General features: G+C 40.8%; 1 protein-coding gene across 9 annotated transcripts in view; it reads right to left on the bottom strand.

The window, feature by feature from the left end:
• The window catches only part of eml1 (EMAP like 1), a 54,377-nt gene that overhangs the window by 9,392 nt on the left and 17,001 nt on the right, over window positions 1-27,984 (bottom strand). For 3 of the 9 annotated variants that reach the window (XM_085379195.1, XM_085379190.1, XM_085379191.1), the window contains exons 2-10: window positions 13,625-13,807; window positions 13,328-13,381; window positions 10,529-10,667; window positions 9,314-9,361; window positions 7,649-7,777; window positions 6,718-6,746; window positions 4,323-4,349; window positions 1,313-1,442; window positions 51-200 (exon numbers count right to left, since the gene is read on the bottom strand). In XM_085379195.1, coding sequence (XP_085235321.1) covers window positions 51-200; window positions 1,313-1,442; window positions 4,323-4,349; window positions 6,718-6,746; window positions 7,649-7,777; window positions 9,314-9,361; window positions 10,529-10,667; window positions 13,328-13,381; window positions 13,625-13,807 — 889 coding nt within the window. Of the gene's footprint in view, window positions 1-50; window positions 201-1,312; window positions 1,443-4,322; window positions 4,350-6,717; window positions 6,747-7,648; window positions 7,778-9,313; window positions 9,362-10,528; window positions 10,668-13,327; window positions 13,382-13,624; window positions 13,808-17,041; window positions 17,856-27,984 lie in introns of those variants that run through there. The other 6 variants (XM_085379194.1, XM_085379192.1, XM_085379196.1 and 3 more) reach the window with 6 other exon arrangements.

Genomic DNA, 27,984 nt, shown 5'->3' with positions numbered 1-27,984 from the left:
GAGATGAGAGCGAGATTAAAGACTCGATCTGGGCTGCTGACGTCTCTTACCATTTGATGTCGTCTGTGTGTCCGGTGTAGTGTCTCTGCAACCGCTCGTCCACGTTAAACAGGACGACCACGGAGGCGATGAAATACACCGTTTCTCCAGTGGGGAGCAAGTAAAGGTTGGAGCGACAGTCTCGACCACGGTAGCCATAGCTGAACAAGAAAGCGGTCAAGGAATGAAAGAAAGGAAAACCCTAAATGGGTCTATAACACATGTTTTGCTCTGTTTTCTTTAATCACAAACAGCTATGTGCTTTCATTTGTGTAGCATTCATAAATTTAAACTGTGTGGATTAAAACTGAGATCAGGAGAAGCAAAAATAATAGACTATAAAATTAGCTTTGCATGATTCATAGTGAAAAGGAATCCTTTGTCTTCATTCTTTTCATTTCATCCACTGAGTGAGCTAATCTCGCCTTTCTTCTGATTGGCTGCCACTTGCAAACAGAACACTTGAACAGTGGGTGGGAGGGGCTTCTAAGGCTGAGATGACTGCATTAAAGATTTCAGTCTCTTTGACATCATGTAGATCCAAGGAAAACGGTCTGAAACCAAGCGTTTAGAGCTTTTTAAAGCATTACATGCTGCTCTATTCATATTATTGTTGAATTACACTTTCGGCATGTTTAATGTGGACATTCTTCACTGCAAAAGAAAACAACCAAAAGCTATATAGGTCCATTTTAAAAATGGGTAATTCATCATATCCAAAATGCACGGCCCACGTTTGTATTTCTGTCGGTGTGTTTGTTGTTTGTGCTTTCCTTATCAGATTTGATCATTTTCTGTTTTGCCTCTGGGTTTGTGACAGGCTTAACAACCAGCTATATTCACTCCTTCATCAACGAACAAAAGAAGCAAAGAAATAAAACCGCAGTGACACAAAGTAAAAATAAAACAGCACAAGAGGAGCTGCTGACTGGCCGTGCTTTAGCCTGCCAGCTGTGCGCAGGTTATTACTGACTCCAGGCCGCAGAGCGATGAGCCCGGCTCCGACAGCGGCAGCACAATCCGGTGAAAATGAACATCTGAACAGATCTGCTCTGACAAGCAGGGAAAGCAAAAAGACAGGCTCGCGCCTTCCTCCTCTTAACTCCCACAACTACATCACAATGTGGATTTCCTCAGATGATTACTTTGAGAAACTTTCCAAATCAGAAAGTGGGATTATACTTGAACTTTTTCTGTTCAAAACATGTCAAAATGCTCTCACACAAGCTCCCTGCCTCCGGTATTTGGCAAATAGGTTGCAGTAAAAGGATACACCCAGTCCAGCTTGAGTTTGTTGCTAGGTAGCTCTGCTCTTGCCTCCAGGCAGTAGCTGTCCACTTGGTCTTTGGGCATGTACATGGTGACGGGGCGTCCTTTCAAATACATTTTCACATAACCCTCCTCTAGAAAAGGCAACAAGAATAATCGGTGAGATAATGTTTAGATGCACAAACACAGAACCCCTGAATCCTGGGTGGAATTAAATCACTTACAGTGTCATTTTTTTTACTATACGGCAAAACAGAAGCACACACAGCACTGCTACTTAATACATCCATTATGGTGTGAATGACAAGGGTGATAATACTGAGTGTAAGACAAGACGAGAGGATGAAGTGATGTGAGATGATCAAAAAATGACAGAGCTTGGGAAGACAAACAGCTTTTTAACGGACTTTTATTGGCCATTTCAAAACACATATGACAAGAAGCAGCACAAAATAAAACTGCAAACACTTTGTTAAAAATCTTCACAACTCAGGAATATTCAGCTCACAGCAGAGATTGACCAACATGAAACGCAGACACAAGAAGCAGTGAAAAGAAAAAAAAACCCAGATTGAGGCTTAGAAGAGGAAACACTGAGAAATCATTTTAAAACATGCAAAATAAACCATGCAGAAGGAAACCAAAATGAACAAAATAAACTTTAATGTTAACAGATAATCAGAAAGGTTGACTAATGGATCAAATTGATGGCTTTAAAGGTTTTTGTACTCATTTTGCTGCTTTTTCTCTGATTCTTTCCTTGTGTTGTTTTTAAAGGGAAAGATCAGGTTTAAAATCATGAATCTTCCTTTATTACTTTAGACATAAAACATGCTGTCCTCTCTAGATAAGCTTGCTTATGTTTGCTAATAACAAATCTGGAAGTACTGGCTGGGGGATTTAATAGGGCTGCGGTAGCTGGGTGTATTAAGGGGAGAGTAGGATGACAGGCTCCCGGTCTTCCTCAACTGGATGCTAAAATTCGGGGTCGTTCTGGCCACTGAAACCTTAGCAGAGTTGCCTTTTTTGGCCCTGCTGATTTCTGAGGTTTGTTGTGTGTTGGCGGCTGAACGGGTTGTTACCCCTGAAGCTGCAGGGACGCTGCCTTTCCCAGTCAACTTTGTAGAGCGGCTGAGGTAAATCTGTACTGTGACTATAACATAGATAAGGAGAAAGAGCAGGGGAGTTGTTGATGAAGCGGGGCAATAGAGGTTGTCAGGGCCGGACAGATGAAGAGGGCAAAATAGGGACAAAGCAGGATCAAGAAATGCAAGAAGTTAGACACATGAAGTTTTTTTTACATTAAGTACAAGAATTATGAAACTGGTAGGACACAGGGAAACTATGGAAATTATTCCCAATTTAAGCCAGCATATTGTTGAAGACTGGGATATATTTAGAAAAGTAGTAATTTAGTATCTGTTGAGCAATGCAAATTAAATTTGTCATTTTTAGTTGGTCTCATATAAGATCTCCCCCTCAGTCATTCGAAACCTTGTTTTGGAGCCTTTACATAAACTGTATATAAATGATGGCAGCAGTCATGGTTGTCAACTGGTTTGCATATTAATGCTTTGAGTTGACAATACTGGTTCTGGCCATCTGGGTTTCTCAGTCAGATTTGTGCCTTGGGTATCATTTCTGGTTTAAAAAACTAAGACATAGCACAATTGCGGGTAGCCACGCCCTAAAAGCATTCCCTGCATTATCCTCTATTTTACTATAAATGGAGATCATAATTTACAGCCTTTGGAAGAGATTGCAAAATAAAGAAAATGGTGTTACAAAAAAAGACCATATATTTTATAACTGCTATATTTTATGGGGCTATAATCTCTTAATTACATTTAAAAAAAGCTTTATTGCTGAATTTCCGATTAATCAAATTGGACTGAAAGTCTAACTTCAGTGTTGTTTTTTTCAGGTTTTATTTTAATTAAAACATTAACATGAAAGGTTTAGGGGGTAAACAACACCTTTTTGGGGGTTAACTTCTCAAAAACACAAATACGTCCAGTCTGCGACAAGAGGCTACACACACACACACACACACACACACACACACACGACTTCATTTTAAGAAGTCACTAGCCTGAAACGTTGGAACCAGATGCTTTTAGCAACAAAATGTTCACAATCATCTCATTGTTTGATTTAAAGATTACATGCCCCTGTAACAAGGCTGTGCAAACACCAATATATCTTTAAAGAAGTGGGCTTGGCTTTCACTTTGGTCAGTTTTGTTCAAACACTCATCTGAAGGGGACCACACACACACACTCACACTCGTCAGGCTGTGTGAGAAAACTACAAGCTGAAAAAAAAAATCAAACAGACTTCAATAGGAACTACCCAAAATCAGATACTCAGTGTGTTTGTAATGCAAATATTCACTTTGAGGGTGGGGAGGTAATAAGCAGTGGCAAATCTACATGCTCTGAACTGAAGCGAAGGATCTGAGAACAGAGGATTTAAAGAGTTTGCAGAAAAACTCAAAGCGACTGCGAGGCAGCAAGTGTCAGAAATCTTTGTGTGGTTACTATGGTGACAGAGACTAAATGCCTGTGAGCGAAAGTGAGGCTGTGAGCAAACAGGCACAACTGTGGTAAGGCGGCAGCTTCGCCCACAGCTGTATAAGTAAACTGCAAACACTGCAATCCCACTCTGATGCAGCACTCGGTGGAGGTTAGGTAGGAGGTGTGGGCGTTTTTATGTTAATTAATCCAGGGAAGGCTATGTTCACACAGTTTTTGTGAACCCACTCCCGCCCCTGTCTGGACAGCTTTCTGTGTACTGCGAAAGTTTTAGATACCTAAAAGTTGGAGGTGAACAAAACTATGAGTTGAAATTTCAGAGTTATACTCCATATTTTATCCAGAAGAGTAAAATAGCTTTTGAGGCTTAGAGCAAAAGTGATATGTGTTCAGAGATCAGAACAAATTGTCTGCAGTGTCCAGAGAGCTGTGGATAACTGGGAGCGGATGTGTATTAGGGGACGGGGGTGAGTGGCCTACCTTTGCAGTGGGTCACACGTCGCATTCCTTGTAAAGGTCACAGAGAGACACACAAGCACCAGGTGAGGCGTGGCATCGCTTCCTCACTTCCTGGTCTGTCCTAATATGAGTGAACTTCCTGTTTACTGGTTTTAATGAACAGCAGCTTCTCTCCGTAATGTTCTTAATGAATCAGCCTCATTCCTAATGGCTACTTTCCTTAAATGGCCAAAAGAATCAATGCTCGTTTCCTGGTGCTCCACCCTCTGCTCCTACACTGTAAGTGAATAATTAAATTAAAGCCCCCACCTGACCCCCATCTACTAACCCTTTTAGTCCTTGTTAAGCTAAAAACAAAGAAAAATGTCTATTTTGTTAGATTAGTTTAATGTGAGGACAAAGACTATTTTTTACTGAATATCAAATGTACCATTTTACGTTCATGTCCTGCAGGCAAGCATGAGATAAAAGCTAAGACTGCAATTATTGCTCACATTGGTTTATTGTCACATAGTGATAGGTTATGCCTATCAAGCTGCCTATGATCAATTAGCCTAAATCATCAGAGCATGACATAAGTGAAATAAATTAGCGGGAATATTGACTGGCTCATTCGATCATTTTTTGTGTCGTAAATTGCTGTTTTTCTTTTTTTTTTTAAACTATGGCCTTAAACTTCTGAATATTTAAGGCAGTTTGTGACATGTGGTGGATAAGTAAGCTGCACGCTGTTTTATCTTTTCATAACACAGACAGAAACCTGGTAAAGCTTTGTCTCGTTCTGTAGATCGAGCCAAGTAAATATGGAACCAGATGAAACGCAGCGGTGCAATTTAGGCAGAAATCAATAGCATGCTGGATATGGAAATTCTGATCAATACTCATCTAATTTTATATTCAGTCCCATTGTCTTGTTACAATGTGCTTTCTGGATTTTGTTCAAAGGATACACCGTGTAAGACCTGGTTCACCTGTGAGGTGCATGATTCAAAAAGATTCAAAGCATCAGATTGAAGGATTTTCTTGAGAGGAATTTTTCAGCTGTTAGATGCTTGTATGTTTTTAACTTTTTAAAATTTACAGTAACTCAGAGAGGTCAAATGCACTACGATTTAAGAAAACACCAGCAAATAAAAAAAATGCTGCTAAAGTACACAAAACACAACAGAAATGCAGATAAGAAAAAAAAATCCAAAAAAAGACCCACAATGGAAGTAAAGAAAACCGAAAACTTGTGTTCTTGGGGGAAGCATTACCATGACGGAACGGCTGCATAAGTGACAGAAACCAAAACATGGGAAGAATCGCCCTGAGACAAACTTAAAAGAAGCGGAAGACGCCTCAGTGTTGTGAGGAGGAAAAAGATACAAGGGGCTGACTGTTTTAGTCTCATAACTCATATAATTCTGTAGATGCTTGTTTGCTTTTAGCCGTTAACTGTTAGCATGTCACTTCCGCTGCTGTTCCGTCACATTATTGTCCCCCCAAAACACGTTCTGTTTTGTGAGTTTTGTTTAGTTTTTTTGTAAGGTTTTTCTATTTTATTTTGTGTACTTTTGCAGAATTTTTGCTGGTGTTTTCTTAAGTTACACATTTGACCTTTCAGGGCCACCGTACTTTTTCTCATTGCTGCACTAATATCACATATTACGTGAGTCATATTAACCTTGCACTCCTTCCGCTATTAAAAACGTTTATATCGTTTTATGGAAATCACCTGGCCGCTAATTTAATTAGCTAGAAAGTTACTATAGCAAATGCCAATGCAATTAGCTATAACAGTTTACCCAGGAGTGTACTTTATATCATTATTTGTGGCCTCAAAGACAAACCCTTAAAAAGTTTCCTGTAAAGTTCTGATTTACTTGGAAAAGCCCCTGAAGGCTTGCTATTGATATATTTATGCATTTGAATCTCTTCAACAAAAGCAGAGGAAGTTTATCAGCTCACTGGACAATATTAGGATCTGCTTTTTTAACTGAGTATAAATGACAAACTGTTTAGCAGTGCAACCAAAAGTTCAGTTTAACATAAGAAGCAGGAAGAACTTATTACAAAAAAAAAAAAAGACAAATGGCAATTTGAAGATGAGGATGTAGGATGCTTGTTACTTGTGAGGGAGGAAATAATGGAGAAAATGAACACTAAGACAAAGCATTGTGTGTTAGCCGTCAGTGGTCGTCTGGGTACAGAAAACAGTTCAAGGCATCTCTTGCACTGCTTCCTTTTAGGGATAAACAAAAAAGTGAATACATAATTCTGTATTTTAACAGGATTTCTAAAAAAATGCATTGACCTCCGACTGACACAGAGAACCACTGAGCATCTTTTATGTAATGGCTCTCAATGAGTTGGACCATAGCTTGGAAACCCATAGTCATCAAGGCCAGACAGCCATAAAGGAGATGCTTCTTACCTGCATTGAACACTGGGTCCCTCTGTTTGCTGCAAAGTAAACGAGTAAACAGACAGCTGTCAATCAGCACCCCAACTTTGGGTAAACCATCGCTACTGTATGTTTTAATTTGAAAGATAAGATAGAACTTTATTAATCCCTCGGGTGGGTTCCTCTGGGAAATTCGACTTCCAAAAAGCACAGCAACGACCGAAGTTACAGTTACAGAATTGAGATATATATATATATATATATATATATATATATATATATATATATATATATATATATATATATATATATATATATATATATATATATATATATATATATATATATATATATATATATATATATATATATATATATATATATATATATATATATATATATATACATACATACACACACACACACACACATATACATACACACACATACACACACACACACATATACACACACACACACACACACACACACATACATATATACATACACACATATATACATATATACATACACACACACACACACACACACACACACACACACACACACACATATAAATACAGAGACAAATATAAATAAAATATACAAAGGGGATAAATAGAATAAATAGGAATAAAAAATAAAAATACAAGTGAATTGCACATTTCAAGTATTGAGTCTATTGCACTGTTGACTATTTACAAAAAGTATTGCACAAGGTATTGTACAGTGAGGTGAAGAGGCACTACAGCTTAGTTGTTCCCCCCTCCTTTGTCCTCCTGTTTCCCCTCCCTCTCCCCTCCAGAGAGGAGTTAAACAGTTTGATGGCGTGTGGGACAAAGGAGCCTTATAAGAAAAACCTTGTAGTTTCTGGTTTGCAAAACACAAACATTGTTATACATCTTAGCTTCCATGTGGCGCCGAATGGAGAAAAACTGATTCACTGCCGGTTCTGCCTAACCTGTCACTCCTTTTGCCGCTGGAGTTGCTTCCGGTGGATCCGGCTCGGGTTCGGTTGCCCTTGGAGTCACCTGAATCTTTCCGATTGAGTGTCCCCATTTGTTCATTAGAATTGGCTCTCCTCACAGTGCTGTGATTAAAAGGATGGAAGACAAAGTCACAAGAAATAGGTCACAAAACTTACCGGATGCTGCTTTTTCTGAAAATGCCATCTGGTAAAGTTTTCATCCAGATGTATACATTTCCCCCCCCTTAATCAGCTCAGATTTGTCCCCGTCTGGCACCTAGAGACAACCGGCCACTCACAAATAGGGCAAAGCTGGCAGACGGCTAAATACTAAGTAATACAGATTAATTTAATTCTGGATTAATTCATTACATAAATAAACCCTGCTTGTTGCTGCTTTTGCTGCATTACTACACAACTTAAGTACTAGAATAGCTTTATCCCCGCTCTACCTCCTGGCTGTGGCTCAGGATGTAGAGCGGCTGTGCACTAATTGAAAGGTTGGTGGTTTGAGCCTCCAGCCTGGATGCTGAAGTATCCTTAGGTAAAATACTGAACCCTGAGTTGCTCCTATCAGAGTGTGTGAATATTATGTAATATTAGTATTACTGATTACAAGTAAGCAGTATGAGCAAAGTTGTTTGAGGAGATTAAGAACACCTTTCAGGACTCGAAGCATCTTTCTTAGAAGATTATTAAAGCTCAAACTTTTTGGGGCCATGCACCCCTTTCAGGCAAGGACATCATCCAGGGACACCTTTATAATGGTAGCATGAATAGAGATGTTCATTTACTCACGCCATCTCCATTCACTAGGAGGTCAAACTGTGCAGCAGCAGTAGAGGTTTGTTACACCTTGAGAATGGTTATCGGTTGTTAACCTGCAGAGGGTCCTTGCAGCCCAGTGTGAAGAACCACTGATCATTGGGCCTGCTTAGCAAACACTGCTACCTCACTAACAGCAAAACAGGAAAGTTGAGGACATCAGGTCCAATAAAAGTTGGGAAGAAGAAAGAAACAACTTTTTACAAAACCGCACAGTGCCGTTTCCTCAGAGTTTTACTGTGTTTACTCCTCTGTGATTATAATAACCACAGCATCTGCACAGACCTCTGTAAATCTGCATATTGGTGGTGCCGGCAGCCTGCCCATTCACAACAATAAAAAGGCTCCATCAGCAATCCAATGACCAGCAGGCCGAGTCACCTAATCCACCCTATGGGAGGAAAGTCTATTCAAATTCTAAAACTGGCCGGTGGCTGTTATCCCTTCTGGGATAACTTCTGTGTGTGTTTGTTCATTAAAGAAGAGAACAGGATGGAAAGAAGAGTGAGAGAAAGAGAGACACTGTTGTTTGCCGCGTTATCCCATGAGGAATCACAGTAATTGGACCACAGGGCTTTGAAGGCTGTTCTGTGTACACCAGTGCTGATGGGATTGTGATCAGTCTGCAGTTTAAGTAATCCCACACAGGCACAGCAAATAACACACACACTGCACCAAAGACTTAAAAAACATATGATTAATCACACCGAATAAAAAAAAAATTCATATAATTTAGTGAGCAATTTTAAAAACTGGAGATCAAGTTAAGCATGTGTTAGATCAGTTAAGCGCTGTATAAATCTACAGCATACTGTAACGTGGTGATAGTCTCACCTGAGGGGCAGATAGAGAATTCTGGAGGAACGAGACAGGGAGGAGAAACTGGACAGAGTGGCAGGACATAACAACATAGGTGAATGAGACATAAACAGAATGCATCACAGTGGGAAACGACATATAATCAGAGACAGACAATGAAGACAGGAAAAAGATGGGAAGGACCCAGCACAATACAGGAGACTACACGGAAGAGATATCTGATGAGAAATAACTCTATCTTGGAATACAACTAAAAACTAAAGACTTTAAGGGGTATAAGATTTGCTGCTATTGTGTTATCAGCGTTCACTCTATTTCCATCTTTAGCCTGACGTTGCCTCCACAGGGAAGATGGATTTGATTTTCCCTAACAAGTAGCAAGAGACCCATATGTCATATCTTAAGTTAACACTGATTCACAGCCATGCCAACATAACAAGTAAAAACAGTTGGGCTAATCATTAGTCTCCAGTGCCACTCATCATCCTTCAACTAAGAAAGTGCTGTTTCATGTCACGATGCCAAGCCTGGAACTAGACAACCCTAAAACTATGACTATTCAGGGTTGGATATATATATAATGAAATATACATTTAAAAAAAGATATTTTCAGTGTCAAAGCTTGAGCTCCTGAGTTTAATACTTCTAAAAGAGAGGCGGAGAAGCAGAGTTAACATTTGCGCGGACTGGAGCAGGCCCCTGCTGTGTGCCAAGCTTCATCTGATTTAGTTAATGTCATCAGAGAATGGGGAAAGGCGATTGTTATGCTGGCAGGCAAGATTGATAACCTGCACTCCATATTCACCTGTAAACGCACGGACGCACAAAGAACACAGAGCAGCAGATGATGAAAATGCTTTGTCTCCCTTTATCAGGGCTGTTAAATGTCAATGTGTGTGGATGATAAAAAGCCAGAAATGTGACGATTTATGGCTGAAATGACCTGGCGTGGCACAGGCAGACATGAGGGAAGAAATGTCGAGACACATAAAACTTCTGGGGTGAAGAACAATAAATCATTCCAGCGGTTTTAATGACGCTTGGGATTTTGTAGAAAAACAAGACAAAATCTGCTGACTCTGACAGTCCACACCTTCAAGTTGCTCTAAGGAAGCAAAAGGTTTCCAGAAATGCCGATAGCCTCCTTAAAATCGATTATAATGAACAGACAAAGAAGAGCAGAGGAAAAAAATGCTCAAATACATTTACAGTCATACTGGGTTTCCTTACGTCTTGTTGGCTGGCGCGCTGGTGTCCTTCCTGGATCCAGATCCAGATGGGGATGGCAGAGTCCCGCTGCCTTTCTTTGGTAGGACGGTCCCGTTGTTTACTGTGGGCCGTAACGGCAGGGTGGCGATCATTGGCCTGGCTGGAAGAAAGAGGACGACATGACGTGTTCAGAAAGAACCAGTATCAGAGTCAGCACCTGTAGTGTATTTAAAATAACGCTGTATGTACTGCCACCTCGGTTATTTGTCTACACATTCATTGAATTTGGAGTCAACAAACAATTAAACTCAGAATTCTTGATTTGAAGATAGTTTACTTTGCTTTTAGCTGAACACTCAACATGTCAAAATGACTTTTTTCTTAGAGTGACCATGGGTTTGGGGAGGGTGGGGGTGGGGGGGCTTCCTGCTGGGGCAAAAGGAGCTGAGGATTGATAAGTCCTGGACACATGCCATGCCGAGTCAAACCATGCGCTGCCATGTCATGGATTTATTGAAATATTTCTTCATGTTTTTGTAGAAACACGGATAAATGAAATGTACAGTAGTGCTGGTTTTCCCAAAAATGCCCCCAGGGTTGCCACTGGCCTACTGTATAGGTTTATAGACACGTTTGTGTCATTTAATATACACAGTATATACTCACTGGTCATTTCATTAGATACACTTGCTCAACTGCTTGTTAACACAAATATCTAACCAGCCAATCACTTGGCAGTAGCTCAATGCATGACCTTGACTCATTGGTCGGTTTGAGAAACTGCTCATCTGCTGCGATTATGCCACGCAACCACCTTTAGTGTTACAGAGAATGGCCTGAAAAATAGAAAGTGTCCAATGAGCTTCAGGCTCCTGGGTGAAAATGCCTCATTGATGCCTGAGGTCAGAGAAGAACGGTCAGACTGCTTCAAGCTGATAGGAATGCAACAGTAACTCAACAAAGGCATGAAGAAGGAAACATCCCTGAACACACAACCTTGAAGCAGATGGGCTACAGTAGCAGAAGACCACACCAGTTACCAATCTTGTTAGTGAAGAATAAGAAACTGAGGCTACAGTTCACTCAGGCTCACCAACACTGGGCAAAAGATTACTGAAAAAGCGTTGCCTATTCCGCTGTGATATTTGGATAGGATGTTAGGGTCCTCTCCTTTGGGATGTGGTGGACGGGGAGATTCCAATTACGGATGTGCAGCAGATTCCAAATCAATATGGAATTGTTGGATTCATACCATTAAGGCAGCTTTGAAGACAAAATGTGCTCCAACCCGGTACTAGCAAGGGGTAACTAATGAACTGGCCAGTGAGCGTAGTTTGACTTTCAGGGTTTTGTTTCCCAAATGTAAATATAATTCCAATGTGAGGGTTCAGAGATGGGAAATAACTGCACAGTGTTTTATATCTTCAGGTTAAAAAAGAGGGAGAAGATTAAGTGATTATATATAAACAAGTAAACTAAATTTAAATGTAATTGTTTTAAAGGTTTCTCATTGAGATGGAATACAGTTTGTAGAAAATGGAGTGGTATCAGAAAAACTGACACACACACCCACCCACCGACACACACGCACGCACACACACAATTCATTCAGGCAGCATAGACTAACAGATCCAAGCTGCAGCTTTATCTGCAGTGATAAATATTTAATAGACACTGCTTCATCCAGACACACATTGATACTCAGGCCTGTGCACACACTCCCTCTGTTATCTTTCATGTAGTAATTACGCAGCAGGGGCAAAACGAGGTTTGTAATTTTGTTAGCATGTTAAAGAAGACAAATGCGTGTGCTCCTCTGTGTACACGATTGTCCACATGCAGTCAGCCCGACTGGGTTAAACTTTCTGAATCAGATCACTGTGCTTCAGTCGAGGGAAAGCAGACTGCTGGTGGGGAACAATGAGTCCGAGTCATCCTCCACTTCCCCAATCAAACTGAAACTCCATCCGTCCAGACTCACTCCTGAGAATGGAGCTGTCAGCAGCTAAGAATCCTAATCTGCTTTTGCTTCATTACTCTAAAGCACATGTGAGGACTTGAAACACATGAAGTGCAGCTGATTTCCCATGCAGCCTTTATCAGCCTCAGGAGTGACAGCACGATTTCATGACCAAAGTTTACACATCTCCACTGAAAAATCGATGCATGCAGTATTGTTAAGCAATAAAAATGCAAAAAACATGTGAAAAAAGTCTACCTTTTATCACTCTCTGGGGCTCGCTTTTTTAAAGTTTATGCAATGTTTTCAGCACAGATGAGAAGAGCATGCAGCTGTGTGACACCAGGTGGAGAGATCATCAGAGTGAGGCATTTTAAGGTTTAGCAACTGTGCCTTTGACTTATGATAAAACCATTCGTGAAGGTGAATCACATTCTGGACTTTGGAAAATAAACTGAGCCTGTGTCAGGGAGGTGTTGATTTAACTCTACACCTCAGCCGAATAGGTTGGGATGCTTTCTTATTCCTTTTCATTCCAGAGAGAGAGTTGTGAAAATCAATACAGCCTCTGTTCAGTGGGAAGCTACAGCCAGCAGCTAGTGAGCTTACCAGAAAGACAGGAAACAAAGGAGAACGCTAGCCTGGCTCTTATCAAACAAAACCTCATAAAACAGTTTTTGTGCTGACACAAATTCCCACAAAGATCTGTCTTCAAACTCGGATCACAGTGCAGTGAGCCGTATTGAATGCAACTGTGCATTTCCTGGTGAAATACTATATATTTAGGATAATAGTAGCAGGGCAGGCAGTGACACAATACCAGGTCTGGTTAGTGCAGTCAGGCTACACAGTGAGCCTACCTGGCTTCCCAACATTGCTGTCTGCTGAGGGAGATTTTCTCATCATAGCGGGGTCTATACATGTAAGGCAAAAGCATTCAACAAGACAACACAGTCCAAGAGAAGATGGGACAGGAAGGAGAGGAGAGCGATGAGTCAGATGAAAGAAAACTAGCGGGATTTGAAGATCAGCATCGACAGGTCAGAGTGGAAAAACAGACCCAAGAGTCCTGAAAAACCACGTGTGCAAGCCAGTCTGTGTGTGATGCATATACTATAATAGCAAGCCCCTAGGCTTTGTGCTGGACTGTATGTTACCTTTGGTGGGTCCTCTGCGTGCACCCATGGCCTGCTGCTCTTCAGACACATTGAGTCTGCGGACCACGTCAGCTAGAGCGGACTTGAGCAGCTGAATCTCATCCTCCTGCATCTGGACCCTCTGCTCCAGGGAGGCGATGCGGTCGGTCACCTCCATACTGCTGGCCGCTGACGCACTGTCATCTGAGGACGCAGTGAGCTCACGTTAGAAAACGCAGAAAACTAATGAGAAAAGTAAACAGTGGTTTTTCAGATAATGTCACATTATCAGTACAGGCGGCTACAACTTTCAAACCCTGAACTCACTTTTATCCTTTTATACTTTCAGCATCTTTGACTATGAAGACTGTTCGCCAGCCTGGTTTTAGTGTCTGTTCTCTGATCTTAAACTAACTTAACACATTATTACCACCTCTCCACCTGACACACTAATAAAGGCCAAGCATAGGCCACCAGGGTCCACTTCATTAATGATCACACACACACACACACACACACACACACACACACACACACACACACGCATCTTAATGCAGGGTCTCCTCCATTAAGACTTTGATGTCACAGGGGTTTGATGAATTATTAATGTAAATCACTGCTGTGTTTTCCCTGCAGACTTGTAATAACAGCCTGATGCATTATGCATTAGAGAGCAGGCATCTGGTGCTTAGACAGATCTGCAGCCTTGTTTCTGCTGGGAATCTGAGTTAGACCCCAACTGCTTGGTGACATTATGGAAATCGTGAAAAAGGCTTCTGACCTCTGTAAATAACATTCTCAAACAATGTAGCGCAACAGTGTCTCAGACAAACTGAAATGTGTTTGTTTTCAGACAATCTGGTGAAACAAAACGGGTGTGATGATGCTCTAAGGAAGCAAAAGCTGCTCTGCGGAGGCGTGAGTTCCCCAAATATTCACTTGTAGATAGAAATTCAGAAAAACTGCAGTATTTTTAGTTCCATAAAATAATTAGATAAATAAAAACACACATTTGGATCAATGACACTAATAACATAAAGACAACTTCCTACCAAATATGATCTAAATAGAACAAAGAGTCGTTAGTGAAATTGTAATACTTGATTATTAATTTGAAATAAATAATTCTTTACTCAAATTTAAATTTTCTTCCAAAATGAATGGCAAACATTTAAGCACAAATAACACAAAAGAGTGTGCGACTTTAGGACTGTCAAACTCCTTTTCTTACAATTTTACATCATAAGTATTCATAAGTGTATAATCCCATAAGATCCAATGAAGTCGCTGTAATCTAATTGTCAAAACATGCCGGAAAGGCAATTTCACCGATTTGTTTACAAGTGGGAAATTCCATTAGCGAGCAAAATTCACCGTTAGCTGGTTATGAATCGCTTCAGTCAAGGAGACCCTCGATTAGACAAGATGATGAACTGGCGCATTAAGCAGATGGGGCACGTGAAGCTTGTAGCATAAAATGGAAATCTGCATACGTACAGAATGGCTGAATCAAGCAATTACAGTCGACACACAAACACAGACTACAGCTGTGCACACGGCTACACATTACTGCTGACTTGAGATTTCCCTGAAAGGTTGCAATAATAATGCTAACTGTTTTGAGACTGGACTAACATAAGTATAGTGCTTAAAAAATTATTAGACCTTCTGTCAAAAAACAAGAAGACAGAAATATTTTAGAAATCTGTCAAAAACTTGTTTAAAAGTAAAAAACTACTGACCTCCACTTTTCATATCCACACCTGAGCCGGTGTTGTGCCAAAAAGTGATTGTCTGCCAAAAACTGATTTCCAATGTTTCTGTGTATTTTTTATGTGTAATATCTTTACGTATGTTCATAAATAGACTTCGGTGAACAGGGTTTACAAAGGGGTTATATAGAGAATTAAAACAATATCTGTTTTTCAAGTATCTTTACAACTCTCTGCTATTGTACTTACATTAGCCTGTGGCCATCTCCCTGTACAACGCATCCACTTAACACACTGTTTGCTGCTACAACTACACATGTTTCTTTTCCAACTATTTATTTATGAGTGACTTATGTATGTATGTATGTATGTATGTATGTATGTATGTATGTATGTATGTATGTATGTATGTATGTATGTATGTATGTATGTATGTATGTATGTATGTATGTATGTATGTATGTATGTGTATATATTGTACTATTCTTAGTTAGTGTATTGTCTGTCTTGTCTTAATGTTGGTTTAAAATGGAGCACTGTAACAAAAAATAATTTCCCCCAGGGATCAATAAAGTATTCTGATTCTGATTATAACCAATCCGGTCCTTTATCCCCACTTAAAATATTTTTACAGAAATATTGTAATATTTGCTGCCATGTCTGCTGTCCTCTTGGCCAACTTACTCTTACAAAAGACATTTTTAATGTTAATGAGATTTTTTTTAACTGCATAAATAAAGGTTATATAAAAGTCACTGCCAAAAACTGATTGCGGCTTCTACCTTGTTACACGAATGTTGTTTGTGGCTCAAGATGACTTTATGTCATCCATGAGGGATGCATTTGACATATGTTTCACATATTATAGCCCAACAAGTTACTTATAGCAGTTTAAATACGAGCAATCAGTTTTTGGCAAATACCGGAAATCAGTTTTTGGCAGACAATCACTTTTTGGCACAACACCGGCACAGTCGACTTCTTTGACAAGTCAGGAATCGATCGAGTAGAACATCAAGCCTGTCCGTCCATTCTCTTCTGCTTAATAGGTGTTTATAGGCGTCTTACCCTGTTTACTTATTACATAAAGACCCTAAGTCTGAGTTTAACTGTTCTAATTACACAAATTAAAATGACTTTAAGTGGGAGATAAATATCTATGAAGATTCATGGCCACCAACCAACCAATGGTTATTTGTATGTTTACCTGCTAATGAGGAATAGAGATCACCAATGTCGTTATTATTCATCTTCAACCATGAGTATCTGTGAAAAGATATTTGAGCAAGCAACTATCGCCATGTCCAGAGTAGAGTGCTTACAAACACAAACAGAGTTAACAGAGTTGCTGACTTTAGAATTCAGGTCATGTGACAGGTATTTTTTATGGCATCAAAGCCTGTAACACACTTGATATAGGTATTATTTGTATGCACCTTCTAATATTTTCACCGCCTGGTGAGAATCCTATAATGAAACCCCCGCTGTGGAGAAATGGCATCTGATGAAAACTGCAGGTGTGCAATCTTTTACATTACACCGACAGCAGAAGCTTTACAGGTTCAATGAGAAATATGTCTGTCTCATTATACGCTCATACAGACAGATTTCTACTCCAAGGATATGCTTTCTTGTTTCATAAGCAAAATCGCAATCTCGCTCCTTCTTTTCCACAGACACACACTGACAAAGCCTTTTCCACAGATCTTAATAACATTTAGCTCACCTGAGATTCTCTCTTTGAAGCAATCCTTGTTCATATTTACATGCAACAGTGTGTCACTGAGTGAACATCCAGAGATAACGCTTCTATTATCTGTCGAGCATCTGTCGTGGGTCTGCTCCCAACACTGACACAATGACAGTGTAATACCGAAGCACAATGACTGGCTGTCACGGCCCCGTTTCCACCCAGCCCTGTGCTACCATCCCAACATATGCCACTTTCTGCCTTGGTTCCAACATCTGGGCCGAGTTAACGCCCACTAACATGTTTACAGCTACAACCAGAATCGGAAAAGGTCAGACAAGTTTGTTTTCATATGGAGGAATATGTGTTGATGGCGTGATGCTTATGTGCCGACAGCGCGATCACACAGAGAGCCGATTTAGCTAAATTTGCTCAGCTCTGTCTGGGGCTCAGGTCACATGCCTTCTGCCCAGAGACTCAGTATCAGTAAGATGTCAATCTTCATTTAACAGCAAATCCATCACCACAAAACAAGATTGCTGCACCAGTGTGGTATTCACACCTGTCAGCCATCTGCTTAAATCACTTCATTTCTGTCAGTCTGCTCCAGCTTCTGACTTTTTCTTTCTGTCCCTATTTTGTTATCTGGTCAATACCCGGCTGGGTCACAAATCCGAGGCGGATCTCAGAGCCCATCTGTCTGCTCGCCGTAATGCATTTTGACACCCTGCTCCCTATTACCTTCCTCCTGCAAGTAGATGTGATTCTGGCAGAACCAGCAGCCTGCTTAAGTGCTTGTCCATCACTGCAGCCACGGGGATTAAATGAAAAACGCTCTTCAGTTCATTTTTTTTACAGCTCTAAAATAACCCAACACTCCAGCTTGCATCTCCGCCTTATTTACTGACCTCACTGTCATCAATAATGAACACTGGAGGAGGAGGGCACACATGCTTTGACTCATTTCCCCTTCTTCTGGACTCGTGCTTTCCAAAGAATCGATACGCTAAAGGAGTAAAAATAGATGTGGAAAATGCTTATGACGAGCATAAAGGGGAGCAAAGCACAGCAGCCTCATAAATTCTGCAGGAGCCTTTTTAGCTGAGTCACTCCTTCAATATGTAAAATATGTAAGGATATGAATGCACATACAGACACGAGGAAGGGAAAAAAGACAAGGTTAGGGACATTCCCTTGGAGGAAATGTCATGCTAGCAGCTGTCTCCCCATGTGTTCAAGCACTCGTGCTCACTTTGCCAATAACCCGCTGACAAACAGAGTGATTGATGTCTGTTTTCTTTACTCTCAGCGGTGCAGAAGATCCAAACAATAAAGCTAAACTGATTTGATGGAAAGTTCAGCTGCCAGGTTAAGCTGTGCCACAATGGGAGGTACCGAAAAAGCCGCAACCAGTGTTTGCAGAGAACCACCAGATCAAAAGAGCGAGAGGCTGCAGGAAACAGGTTGTCACAACATTTTGACAACTATTCCTGTTTTTCAGGCAGAAGGGCAGATCTGATATCGCTGCAGCTTCGGTGCATCTTTTTGCTACTTGCTTGTGCTCCAGCTTGCCAGCTTTTTTTACCCCCCCCTTTTTAATTTCACAACACAGACGCACATAGACCAGGTGGTGTTACTGCCACAGCGCCAGTTCAGCTGCTCCAAATTGAGTCACACTTAATAAACAACCAGTCTTCAGCATGATTCACTAATGGAGGTCTGGACTTTATCACCATTGAGCAGCACAAAGGAATTAAAGGAGGCAGCGATTTAAGGACAGGCATGAGAAATACAGAGCTAAATGAGAGAGAATAAAGGTGGGTGTGTGGCCGTGATCACAGAGCAGGTGGTGCTTTGACCTGAATGCTAATTTCAGTAAGCACTCTGATGAAACGTGGGTGTGATATTAGCATATTTTTAGCATATTTACCTTAATGTAGCAAATCAACATGCTACTTTGACAATTAGTTCTGAATTTCAGCTAATGATGGCACTTTGTTACTACCTCATGATAACTTAATGTCAACTTTCAGGGCACTTCAGCACAATACTAGAACTAAGTGGAAGACTAATAACATGTGTGATGATTATTTTTTTCTAATGTTATGCACAGTACAAGACAAGAAAAGTGTTGTGCTTAAAAGTGACGCATTTACACAGTTACAGTGTGCCTCAGGGACGACTGAAATGATCCATCAGGTGCCTGTCAGGAGGTCGGAGAGTTTAGTTACAGTTACAGACTGGAGAGAAAAATGAGGAAAGAGAGAAACAACAGACTGAGAGTTACTTAAAAGCCCATCAATCCCCTGTGTCACCTGCAGGAGAGAGCAGGGGACGACCTGATAGCTTTAGCTAATCAACTGGTCAGATTAGGGAGACAGATGCAGTTTACAAGCTGCCACTGAGGGCTTTTGCCTGACCGGGGCTTAAGAGGTAATAAATATCTAGAGGTGGATAAGAGAAAGGGAAGCCCTCACAGGCAACCTGGGAGGAGATTAAAGAGGAGGAACCACTGAGAGGAAGATGGAGATGATAAACAACGGAGGAAAAGCTTCTTTGTCCTGTCAAAACGGTAGCACTGAAAGACCCAAATAGGCTGACAAAGACAAGAATGAAAGATGGAGCTGTGTGCATGTGTAAGTGTGTGTCTTTGCACACACAGGGGTCAGAAAGAGTGAGTCTGGGTCAAACAGGGGTATGAATTGGGGCCAAAAGACCCCCCTCTGAGAGATCCTACTGTCCTTGTAAGAAGATGTTAAACCCTTCCTTCCTGACATCAGCTACATCCTTCCTGGGGTCAGAGTGAGGTCAGACGGGAGCTAGCTCCACCTTGCTCCTCTCACCATCACACCTACACACATCCAACATACTGCACAGGAGCTGAAATGCTGGCGGCGGTGATTTACAAATAGATGGTGTTAAGTGCTGCTTATTTTTCTGAGTGATTGATCAGATAATGTATTAAACACCATCAGTACTATTCCCCTGCCTCCTATGGGACTGCACACCAATTATTAGAGAAATGGAGGAAGGCAGAAAAAATGGAAGGCTTTTCTCATAAATCTCTTGAACTTGTCTCCACAATCCACGTTAAAGGAGCTTATTGTGCATTTTTTCCTTTATTCTGTCACATATCTAGACTATGTAACTATACAGTTTCAGTGGATGCCCATGTTAAACACGGAACTTTCCTGTAATGAAGTCAGCATATTTACAAGTCATCAATCCTCAGTTTCAGACTGTTTCAGGCTATGAGCACTGAAGCTCAGCCCACCGATAGGTCCAATTTAACCATGTGGTATTTGCTGTCAACGTTCCAATGAACAACATCAAATTCAGTCGCTGTCAACCACAAAGTCTCCGTAACAACAAGGCCTAAGGCCAGGACATGGATGTGTGTTTCAGATGTGAGAGGATCTGAAATAACAAATATAAACACCTGCTCAAGCCCTGTAATTCCCCAGTGATTTAGAAAGAAACAGTCCAGAAAAAAGAAAAAGAAACTACATAAAAGAGGCCTAATCAAGGCAGATTTACCTCGAGCACATGACATACATGAACTCCACTCGGCTTCACACAAACACACTCCCTCCAACACACACACACTCTCCTCTGTCAAAGAGGAAGTGGTCACAGTGTGGCAGAGGGATTATGCTGGATTTGTGGAGCAGATCTTGCTCAATGCTAGTGATCCTTAAACTCTGGGGGGGGTTTGAGCTTAGCAGCAGGCTGAATTTTATTCTCCCTCCTTCGGTCTCTAACCTCTTTCACCTCTCTATTTGTCTGCTCTCCTCTCTCCTGAAAGTCTTGTGGGATGAATTCTTGAAACAAAGCAGGAAATAAATTGACTGTGGGAAGAAAAAGTGAGCCTGAAGGATTAAACGTAAAGAGGACTTGGCAGTAAAATGTTTTTATTATCTTTCTCTAGCATTTATCTCCCTCATTTTTCCTGCTCTTGTCCACGCTGTTCGCCCAATTAGAGATTAACTCCTAGTGGTAGACTGTTTCAAGAGGTGGGGCTTTCAGAGTGTGGGATACTTGAAGCGTCAATAGACTAAGATGTAGCTGAAGCCCCAAAGCTCCATCGGAACGAACCGCAATGTGCACACGTGAAGTCTAGAAATTCTCAAACACTGCCAAAGCTTCATAATTAGAAATCTTCTTCTTACTATTATTATTATTAGAATTAAACTATTGCAAACACATATATAAGCCTACAGCCAGTATTGTACTCTGATATCCTCATGCTGATATTGTTAACATGCTGAGATGCTTACTGTCTTAGTTGCCTTAAATTCCCTTAGTTTTGCAGGAATCAGATAAAAGATATATATATATATATATATATATATATATATATATATCAGAGAAAACAATGAGACCAACACATCATTGAGGTTTGCAGACATTCGTTTACGCACAGCTCTCTTAAGATCATGCTCTAACATTTCAATCAGATGTTGCATGACCCAATTTGGCCCAAGTTTTAGCTGCCAAACAGAAGGCCTTATATTTGAATTTGGAATACTTTGACATACAGAAAAGTTTGTAGTTAACTCGATGACTGAAAGGTGCCCAGGTCCTGTGGCTTTAAAACAAGCCCAATTCATCATCCCTCCGCTACCGTGTTTGATAGTTGGTATCAGGTGTTTGTGTTGATATGCTGTGTTTGGTTTTGAACATTACGGCCAAACATCTTTATTTTGATCTTGCCTGTCCAAAGTGTCCAAGTGGGACACTGTTTTAAACATGGCAAACTTCAGTCTTTTTCTAATGTTACTATCATGAACTTTAATATTTAACACAGTAAGTGAGAAAAAATATGTCAAATACTATATATGAGACATGAAGCCCCAGCTTCTGAACTTACAAAGCAATATGCTGAACTTTATATAACATCCCTGTCTAAATCTGAATAAAACTAAAACGGTAATAAACAGCCGAAGAAAGACATCCTTTTTATTGCTGTGACTTTTAGGGATGAAGCAGACCACAGAAGCACAAAGTCATGGTTGGCAGCAGCTCCAGGCTCCAACACAAGCCCGTTTCTCAGTCTCAGCCTTCGTCTACATAAAACACGGCTTTGTCCCGCAGTAACAAACAACCAGGAAGGAACAGGAGGCGGGATACTTGTTCCATCCAGTGTGTGTATACTGGTGTTGTCCCATCCAGTAACATTGTTGTTATGGGATACCAGATTTCCATGGTGCAGAAATGGTCTCACACACATACAGAGAGACAGTGTGCCAGAGACTGTTGCCACACTGAGCACAGGCCAATCGTATATCTGCCATCTGGAGGGGAGAGAACATACAGTGGCACTGCTGGCAGCAAACAAGATCATTACAGAACAAAACTGAGGAGAATTATTACAAACAGACTTTGGTGTGTAAGCAGAGGTTTTCCTTTGTTTGTAACTCAGTGTCTGGATTCTGCCCTATAAATACTACATGTCTCTTTCAGTATATTCGCTTTAACTTTAAAATTATTATTATTCTCTGTTCTTGCCATCAACTAAACCAGCTCTGTTTGCATTTTTGGAGTTTTGACAGCACCTAAAAACCCGAGTCACATCCAACTGTGTTTAGTTTGAGTGAACCTGACAAGTGAACCTGACAGGCCACATTATTAGATTTTCTCTTCTCCCTGCAGCCACAGATGAGACAGGGGAGTTTAAGCTGATTATGTGAGACACATTTTTATACAGTTTTCTGATGAAATGAATGGTTCAAACATCTGATTAGATAAACACGCAATTCAGTGAGCTGTAATAAAACATTGTTGGCACTATAAAGGTGGAAAAGAGCTATTAAAGAGTCGTCAGTAGTAATGGTCTCGTGATCTTCTGTGGCTTCAAAACGGAATAAACTAAAGAGTAAAAGTAGAAGCAGTACTTGCAGTTTCTTAATTTCAGTGGCTGCTCTAAATAGTTTAGGAGGACCAAAACATCCTTTAAATTCTTCTCCTAGTTCACTGATCTGACCAACTAGCATTTTTTTGTCAGTCTGTCTATGCCGGGTGTCCACTCTTAAATCAGACCATATACTGAAGACACTAGATTTAAGGTAGACTTACTAAATCAGAAAACAAAAGGCAAACCATTGTTCAGGTCACAACAGAATCCCTTACAGGCAGCCAGGACCAACTTTTATAGGAAAATGCAAGGACTATGGCAAAGACTAGGAGGAAGGACGGGACTATTTATACACAGAGGTAAGTGGAGAAGCTGGAGAATGGCATCCATCCTGGCAACCATCAAAGAAAGACTCAAGAGGCAACTGACTTTCAAAGTAAAACTGAAAAATACCAAAAAACAAATAAATAATAGAATGGAACAATCCATAAATACAACAAACACAAAAATCTAAACTCGAAACTCTGGAAAATGCAGGAAAAATCTAAATAGAAACTCAAATGCAAACATATTCATTGAGGACTCCAAACTTGAGAACATGACCAAACACTGGGTCTGTGACACAGTCTCGGGAGGAAACCAACCACAATCATGACTTCACTAATCTTCTATAATATTTAATGTTTATACATCAGCCAGAGTTAGAGCATACAAATTGCAATGTGTGCATACTTCAGATGCTCTTAGTACATCTCGTTTGGATCAGCGGCATCTTTAACATCTAGCCACAGACATCCTTATAAACACCTGCCGAATCCTGTTACAGCCCCACAGTTTGCCATTAGGATACATACAGAGACAAACAAATTTTTAAGGTAAAAGTTAGAGACCATCTGGTCATAGTCTCACACCACACACATCCACACCAACAACTTGGACTACACCCATCCACCACCACTTGGCCTTTGTGATGATACCCCGGTACAGTTTTGACACTCTGGCTTTGAGAAGGAGTCTGACAGCAGTAGATTTCTGCCTCTATAACTGTTGATTTTTCTCTTGTGAAATGTGTCTTGAAAACATCTATGCTTCCATTGTAAGAGCAAAATGTGACATGCACGCCCACCATGAAGGAGTCCTGAAATCACTCGCTGGTAGCTGTCCTAGAACTGAAAGCAAAGAATCAAAAGCATTTTTGGACCAAAACAACTGCCATCTAACAACAAAATTGGGCTGTCAGTAGACAAGGAAACAACCCCAATAACCCCTTTCCTCTCATCTCTGCACCTGTGATCTTGATGAATTTCTAATGGGATTCTCCTCTTTTCCCCAGCCCATCTGTTAGAGGCCGGCTGAATGCGTGCAATGGGGGATACACCCTCACACTCAGAGCTGGCGCTCTCCCCGTCGTTCTTCCATTAACAGCAGATGTAAGAGACCAATTAGAGTGCTGAGCAGCCCCTGGGAGCTGCACCACGGATACCAGGAGGTTAATTATATCTATTCACCTTACAACCGGCCAAGGTTTAAAAACAGAGGTGTTGCCAAATCTTTGGTCCGTGACGAATCAATACGCTTATAGAAATAATTGCACAACACAGTCAAACCTACACTCATCTTTTCCAGGCTACAGAAGTGATCTTTAATTACTATAAGAGGGCTTGGTGGTGCAGGATTAAGAGTGAGATCCATGCACAGACATTCATACACAGACATGCATGTGCGCACATGAATGCATGTACACATACCAGTGCGCAGATGATCTGTGCTGGAAATAATTTGCATAGTAACTTGATTTAAATACCTTTACGTTTTTGTGTAACATTCAGATTAAAGAATACGTAACCAAATCCTTTATGCATTATATCTCTCTGATTGGGAACAACAGCCTTGGGAATACTTTGAGCATGAAACAAAAACTAAAAATAATGCCACATCTTTGGGATTTTGCTGACCTGAGTGATTTATTAGTGGTCACCCTCCCCCACAGGTAAAATTCTGCGCTCTGCTGAGCACATTTAGTGTTACAGTGCAGATTGAGAGCATCCTACTCACTGATGGAGTACATGATCCTGTTTCCGGCACTTTTTAGGGGTATTTTTATGCATCCCTGACATACCGTTCAAGAACTCATGCTTGCCTGCATGCCTCCTGTACTGACATTGGAAGGTTGTGCATGCACATGTGCACACTGAACCTGAAAACGGACACATAGACACTCATACACAACCACAAGCGCATACATAACAGAGAGCAGTACTCTGCCAGAAGCATTAGTGAGATGCACACGCACATATACACGGAGTCAGTGTATATATTTAGCACAGGAACTCACACGATCCTGCTTTACATGCCTGATTGTTTTAGTAGGTCATGAGATGAGGCTGCTTGGATGTGTGTAAGTGGAGGAAAAGAGAAGAATGGTAGACAGAGAAGAGAAGAAGCACTTGACAAAAATTTCATCTAATTCCTAGTTGCTCTCCAAGAAGCTGTTTCCAGTGATTGTTCTGCTGATCACAAGACAATCATGCAACAATATCTGAGCACCTAAAATGTCTCAATAAAAAGGAAAGGCAGGGATAAAACTATATTTTACTTAGTCAAAAGAGCTTTCTGTTTTATAGAAGAAAGGAAATACCCCTGAAGTGAAGACAGATCTTTAATATACTGGGTACACATATGTTATATTTTCTCCTCACATGATTACAAATCATAATTAGATAAGAAGATATCATGTCTCAAGCACCTTATGTTGTAATATAAAGCAGTTAAATTTGAATTGCAGAAATTGAAGAAAAATTGCTATTAACGCAATAGAGATGAAACATTTTAAAGCCCAACTGATCAGCGGGTCAACTAAGATAACAAAGGAATACATTACTGTGTGCCATGCATGTTTCTTTCTTTCATACATAATCTTATAGACATACTTTGTACTATTCCTTTGGCTTTTAAGGCAGATTTGGCTTTTCATTGACCTCTGCATGTATGCATGTACTCGACAGATGTCAGTAACACGCTATATAACTGAGGGTGGACACATTTGTGCCAAAAATTGCTCAGTGGGATCCTGGCTCATGGCCTAATCTTCCTTTTCCATGCAGATTTTATACAACATGCTGCAATACGCAGATAAATTCTCCACTGTGCACACAGTGGAGTGCACACTACGGGATGCCATATTTAGAAGTATTTAAGATAGAGATTTCATGATTAGCTGCGTCAAGGCTGCCGTGAAATGAACAGTTCGCACTACATAGGAGGCATGAATTTCTCACAAATCTCAAAAGCAGCTCGATGTAGCTGTAAACATACAAACATTCAATGACGGTAAGTACAGAGCCACTTTTCTTTTTTATCTGTTAGCAGCCAATGTGCCCCTATTCAAGAAAAAAGTGCGAGGCAAAGCTTATCAGGAGAAAAGTGAGAAAGAAACAGGGAGATAAGGAGTAGAGAGGGGGCGGGGGGGCGGCGTGACTCGTGAGTACTGAAGCCTAAGTGGCCTGGCTCAATATCTGACTGTCTGCAGATTTAAAAAAACAAAAAAAAAAAAAACAAAACACAAAACAGAAAAGCACTCTGAGCTCCACTTGGGGCACTCGCACAAGATCAAACAAAGAGCCTGAGAAAGTCTGACGTAGGGATGAGGGAGAGGGGAAGAGCTCGAGAAGCGAAGGGCAGAAGAGTCAGAGTTTTAGAAATGAAAGAACTCCAGGCGCGCTGGGCTTGAGAGAGGGAAAAAATTAGACTAAATAGAGAGTGGTGTGTGTGTGTGTGTGTGTCTATGCTCTCACTGACACGGCCATAGGAAATCAATATCAAACTTTGCATGAATCAGCAGCTTTGGATGAGTTAACCCGTTCACGTCGATATTTATTAGACTGCTTTACGCGTAGGGCAGTTACAGATGACTGATGGCACAGAGACACATAATTTCCTAATACTTTCTTCTTAATGTTTCTACATTGATGTTTTTGTGCAGTTTTATCAGAGTGGAAGAAATTTCAGAGCACAGGCCAGTTTGCAATGAGTTTTAGTAGGCTTTGATGGATAGTTGGATAGATGGATATGGAATAATCAAAGAGAAATAAAGGAATAAATAAAGTCAGAATGGAGAAAACCAGGGAAACTAAAAACATGCAAAAGGCCCATAATTGATACGTAAAAGAGAAATGAAGAAACTGCTTGAACTGGCTTTTCAAAACTAAATGGACTCCAACCGCTCTAACACAAATACATTCACCTCATCCTCCTGTCTGCCATCCCTTCTTGGCTACTGTGGACGGTAACGTGAGCGGGGCTTTAATCCTAATCCCTCTCCACGTGCCATCATCAGTCAGGGTTTGGATGGACATACCCACAGAGCCACAGCCAAGAAGTGGGGGAGACTGGGTGAAGTCGTGTCACCTCTGCTGCGTATCAAGATTCCTCCAACAAACATCAAAGCGTTCTCCGTCTTTATTAATTTCCCTCCTTCCCCTACACGCCTGCTCCATCCGTCTGCCCTCCTACTAATTCTAACATCCTTATTTTTTCTTATGAACTGTTATCGCGATGTTTTCTTTATGTTTTGTTTTTTTTGGCTCCAGTCTTTTCTTCTTCGCCCTGCCCCCTCTGCTGCTGGTGTGTTAAGTTGCCAAGGAGCCAGTGATGGTTAGGTGAGCGCACTCACTGCCAGCGTGGAGCATAGACATAAAGAGATGTTTAATCAGGTTTTATTAGCTCAAAAGATAAATGAACAGGTGATTAATAATAGTTAGAATGGCGATGTTGGACCCTGTGAGATGACTCTCAGCATGTCATCATCAGTATTATACTGTCATAAGTGAGCTGGATTTACTGGATTTTTAGGAATCGCATTAACTGATGTTTTAGTCTGGTGGCTTTGGATGTTTTAGCTGTGGCATCTACATGCTGCATTTTCATGCTGCAGTCAGATTTCTTTTGCTGTGTCAAAATCGTGTTATTAAAGAAATCTAGACCATATGTGTGAATAATGAAGTATATGCAGGCAGAACAGGAAACCACTGGGACGGCACTTGGAAGTGATGCACAAACACTCACTTAAAATGGGCAAGAACCACACCAGTTTGACTTCAGGACATTGGCAATCGTATTACCAGCC

The sequence above is a fragment of the Diplotaxodon limnothrissa genome, linkage group LG19 (assembly GCF_057381915.1).
Source record: "Diplotaxodon limnothrissa isolate DT_005_m linkage group LG19, D_limnothrissa_male_GT1.1, whole genome shotgun sequence".
Classification (NCBI taxonomy): domain Eukaryota; kingdom Metazoa; phylum Chordata; class Actinopteri; order Cichliformes; family Cichlidae; genus Diplotaxodon; species Diplotaxodon limnothrissa.
The sequence above is the reverse complement of the archived record's forward strand: the minus strand, read 5'-3'. Positions and strand labels throughout refer to the sequence as shown.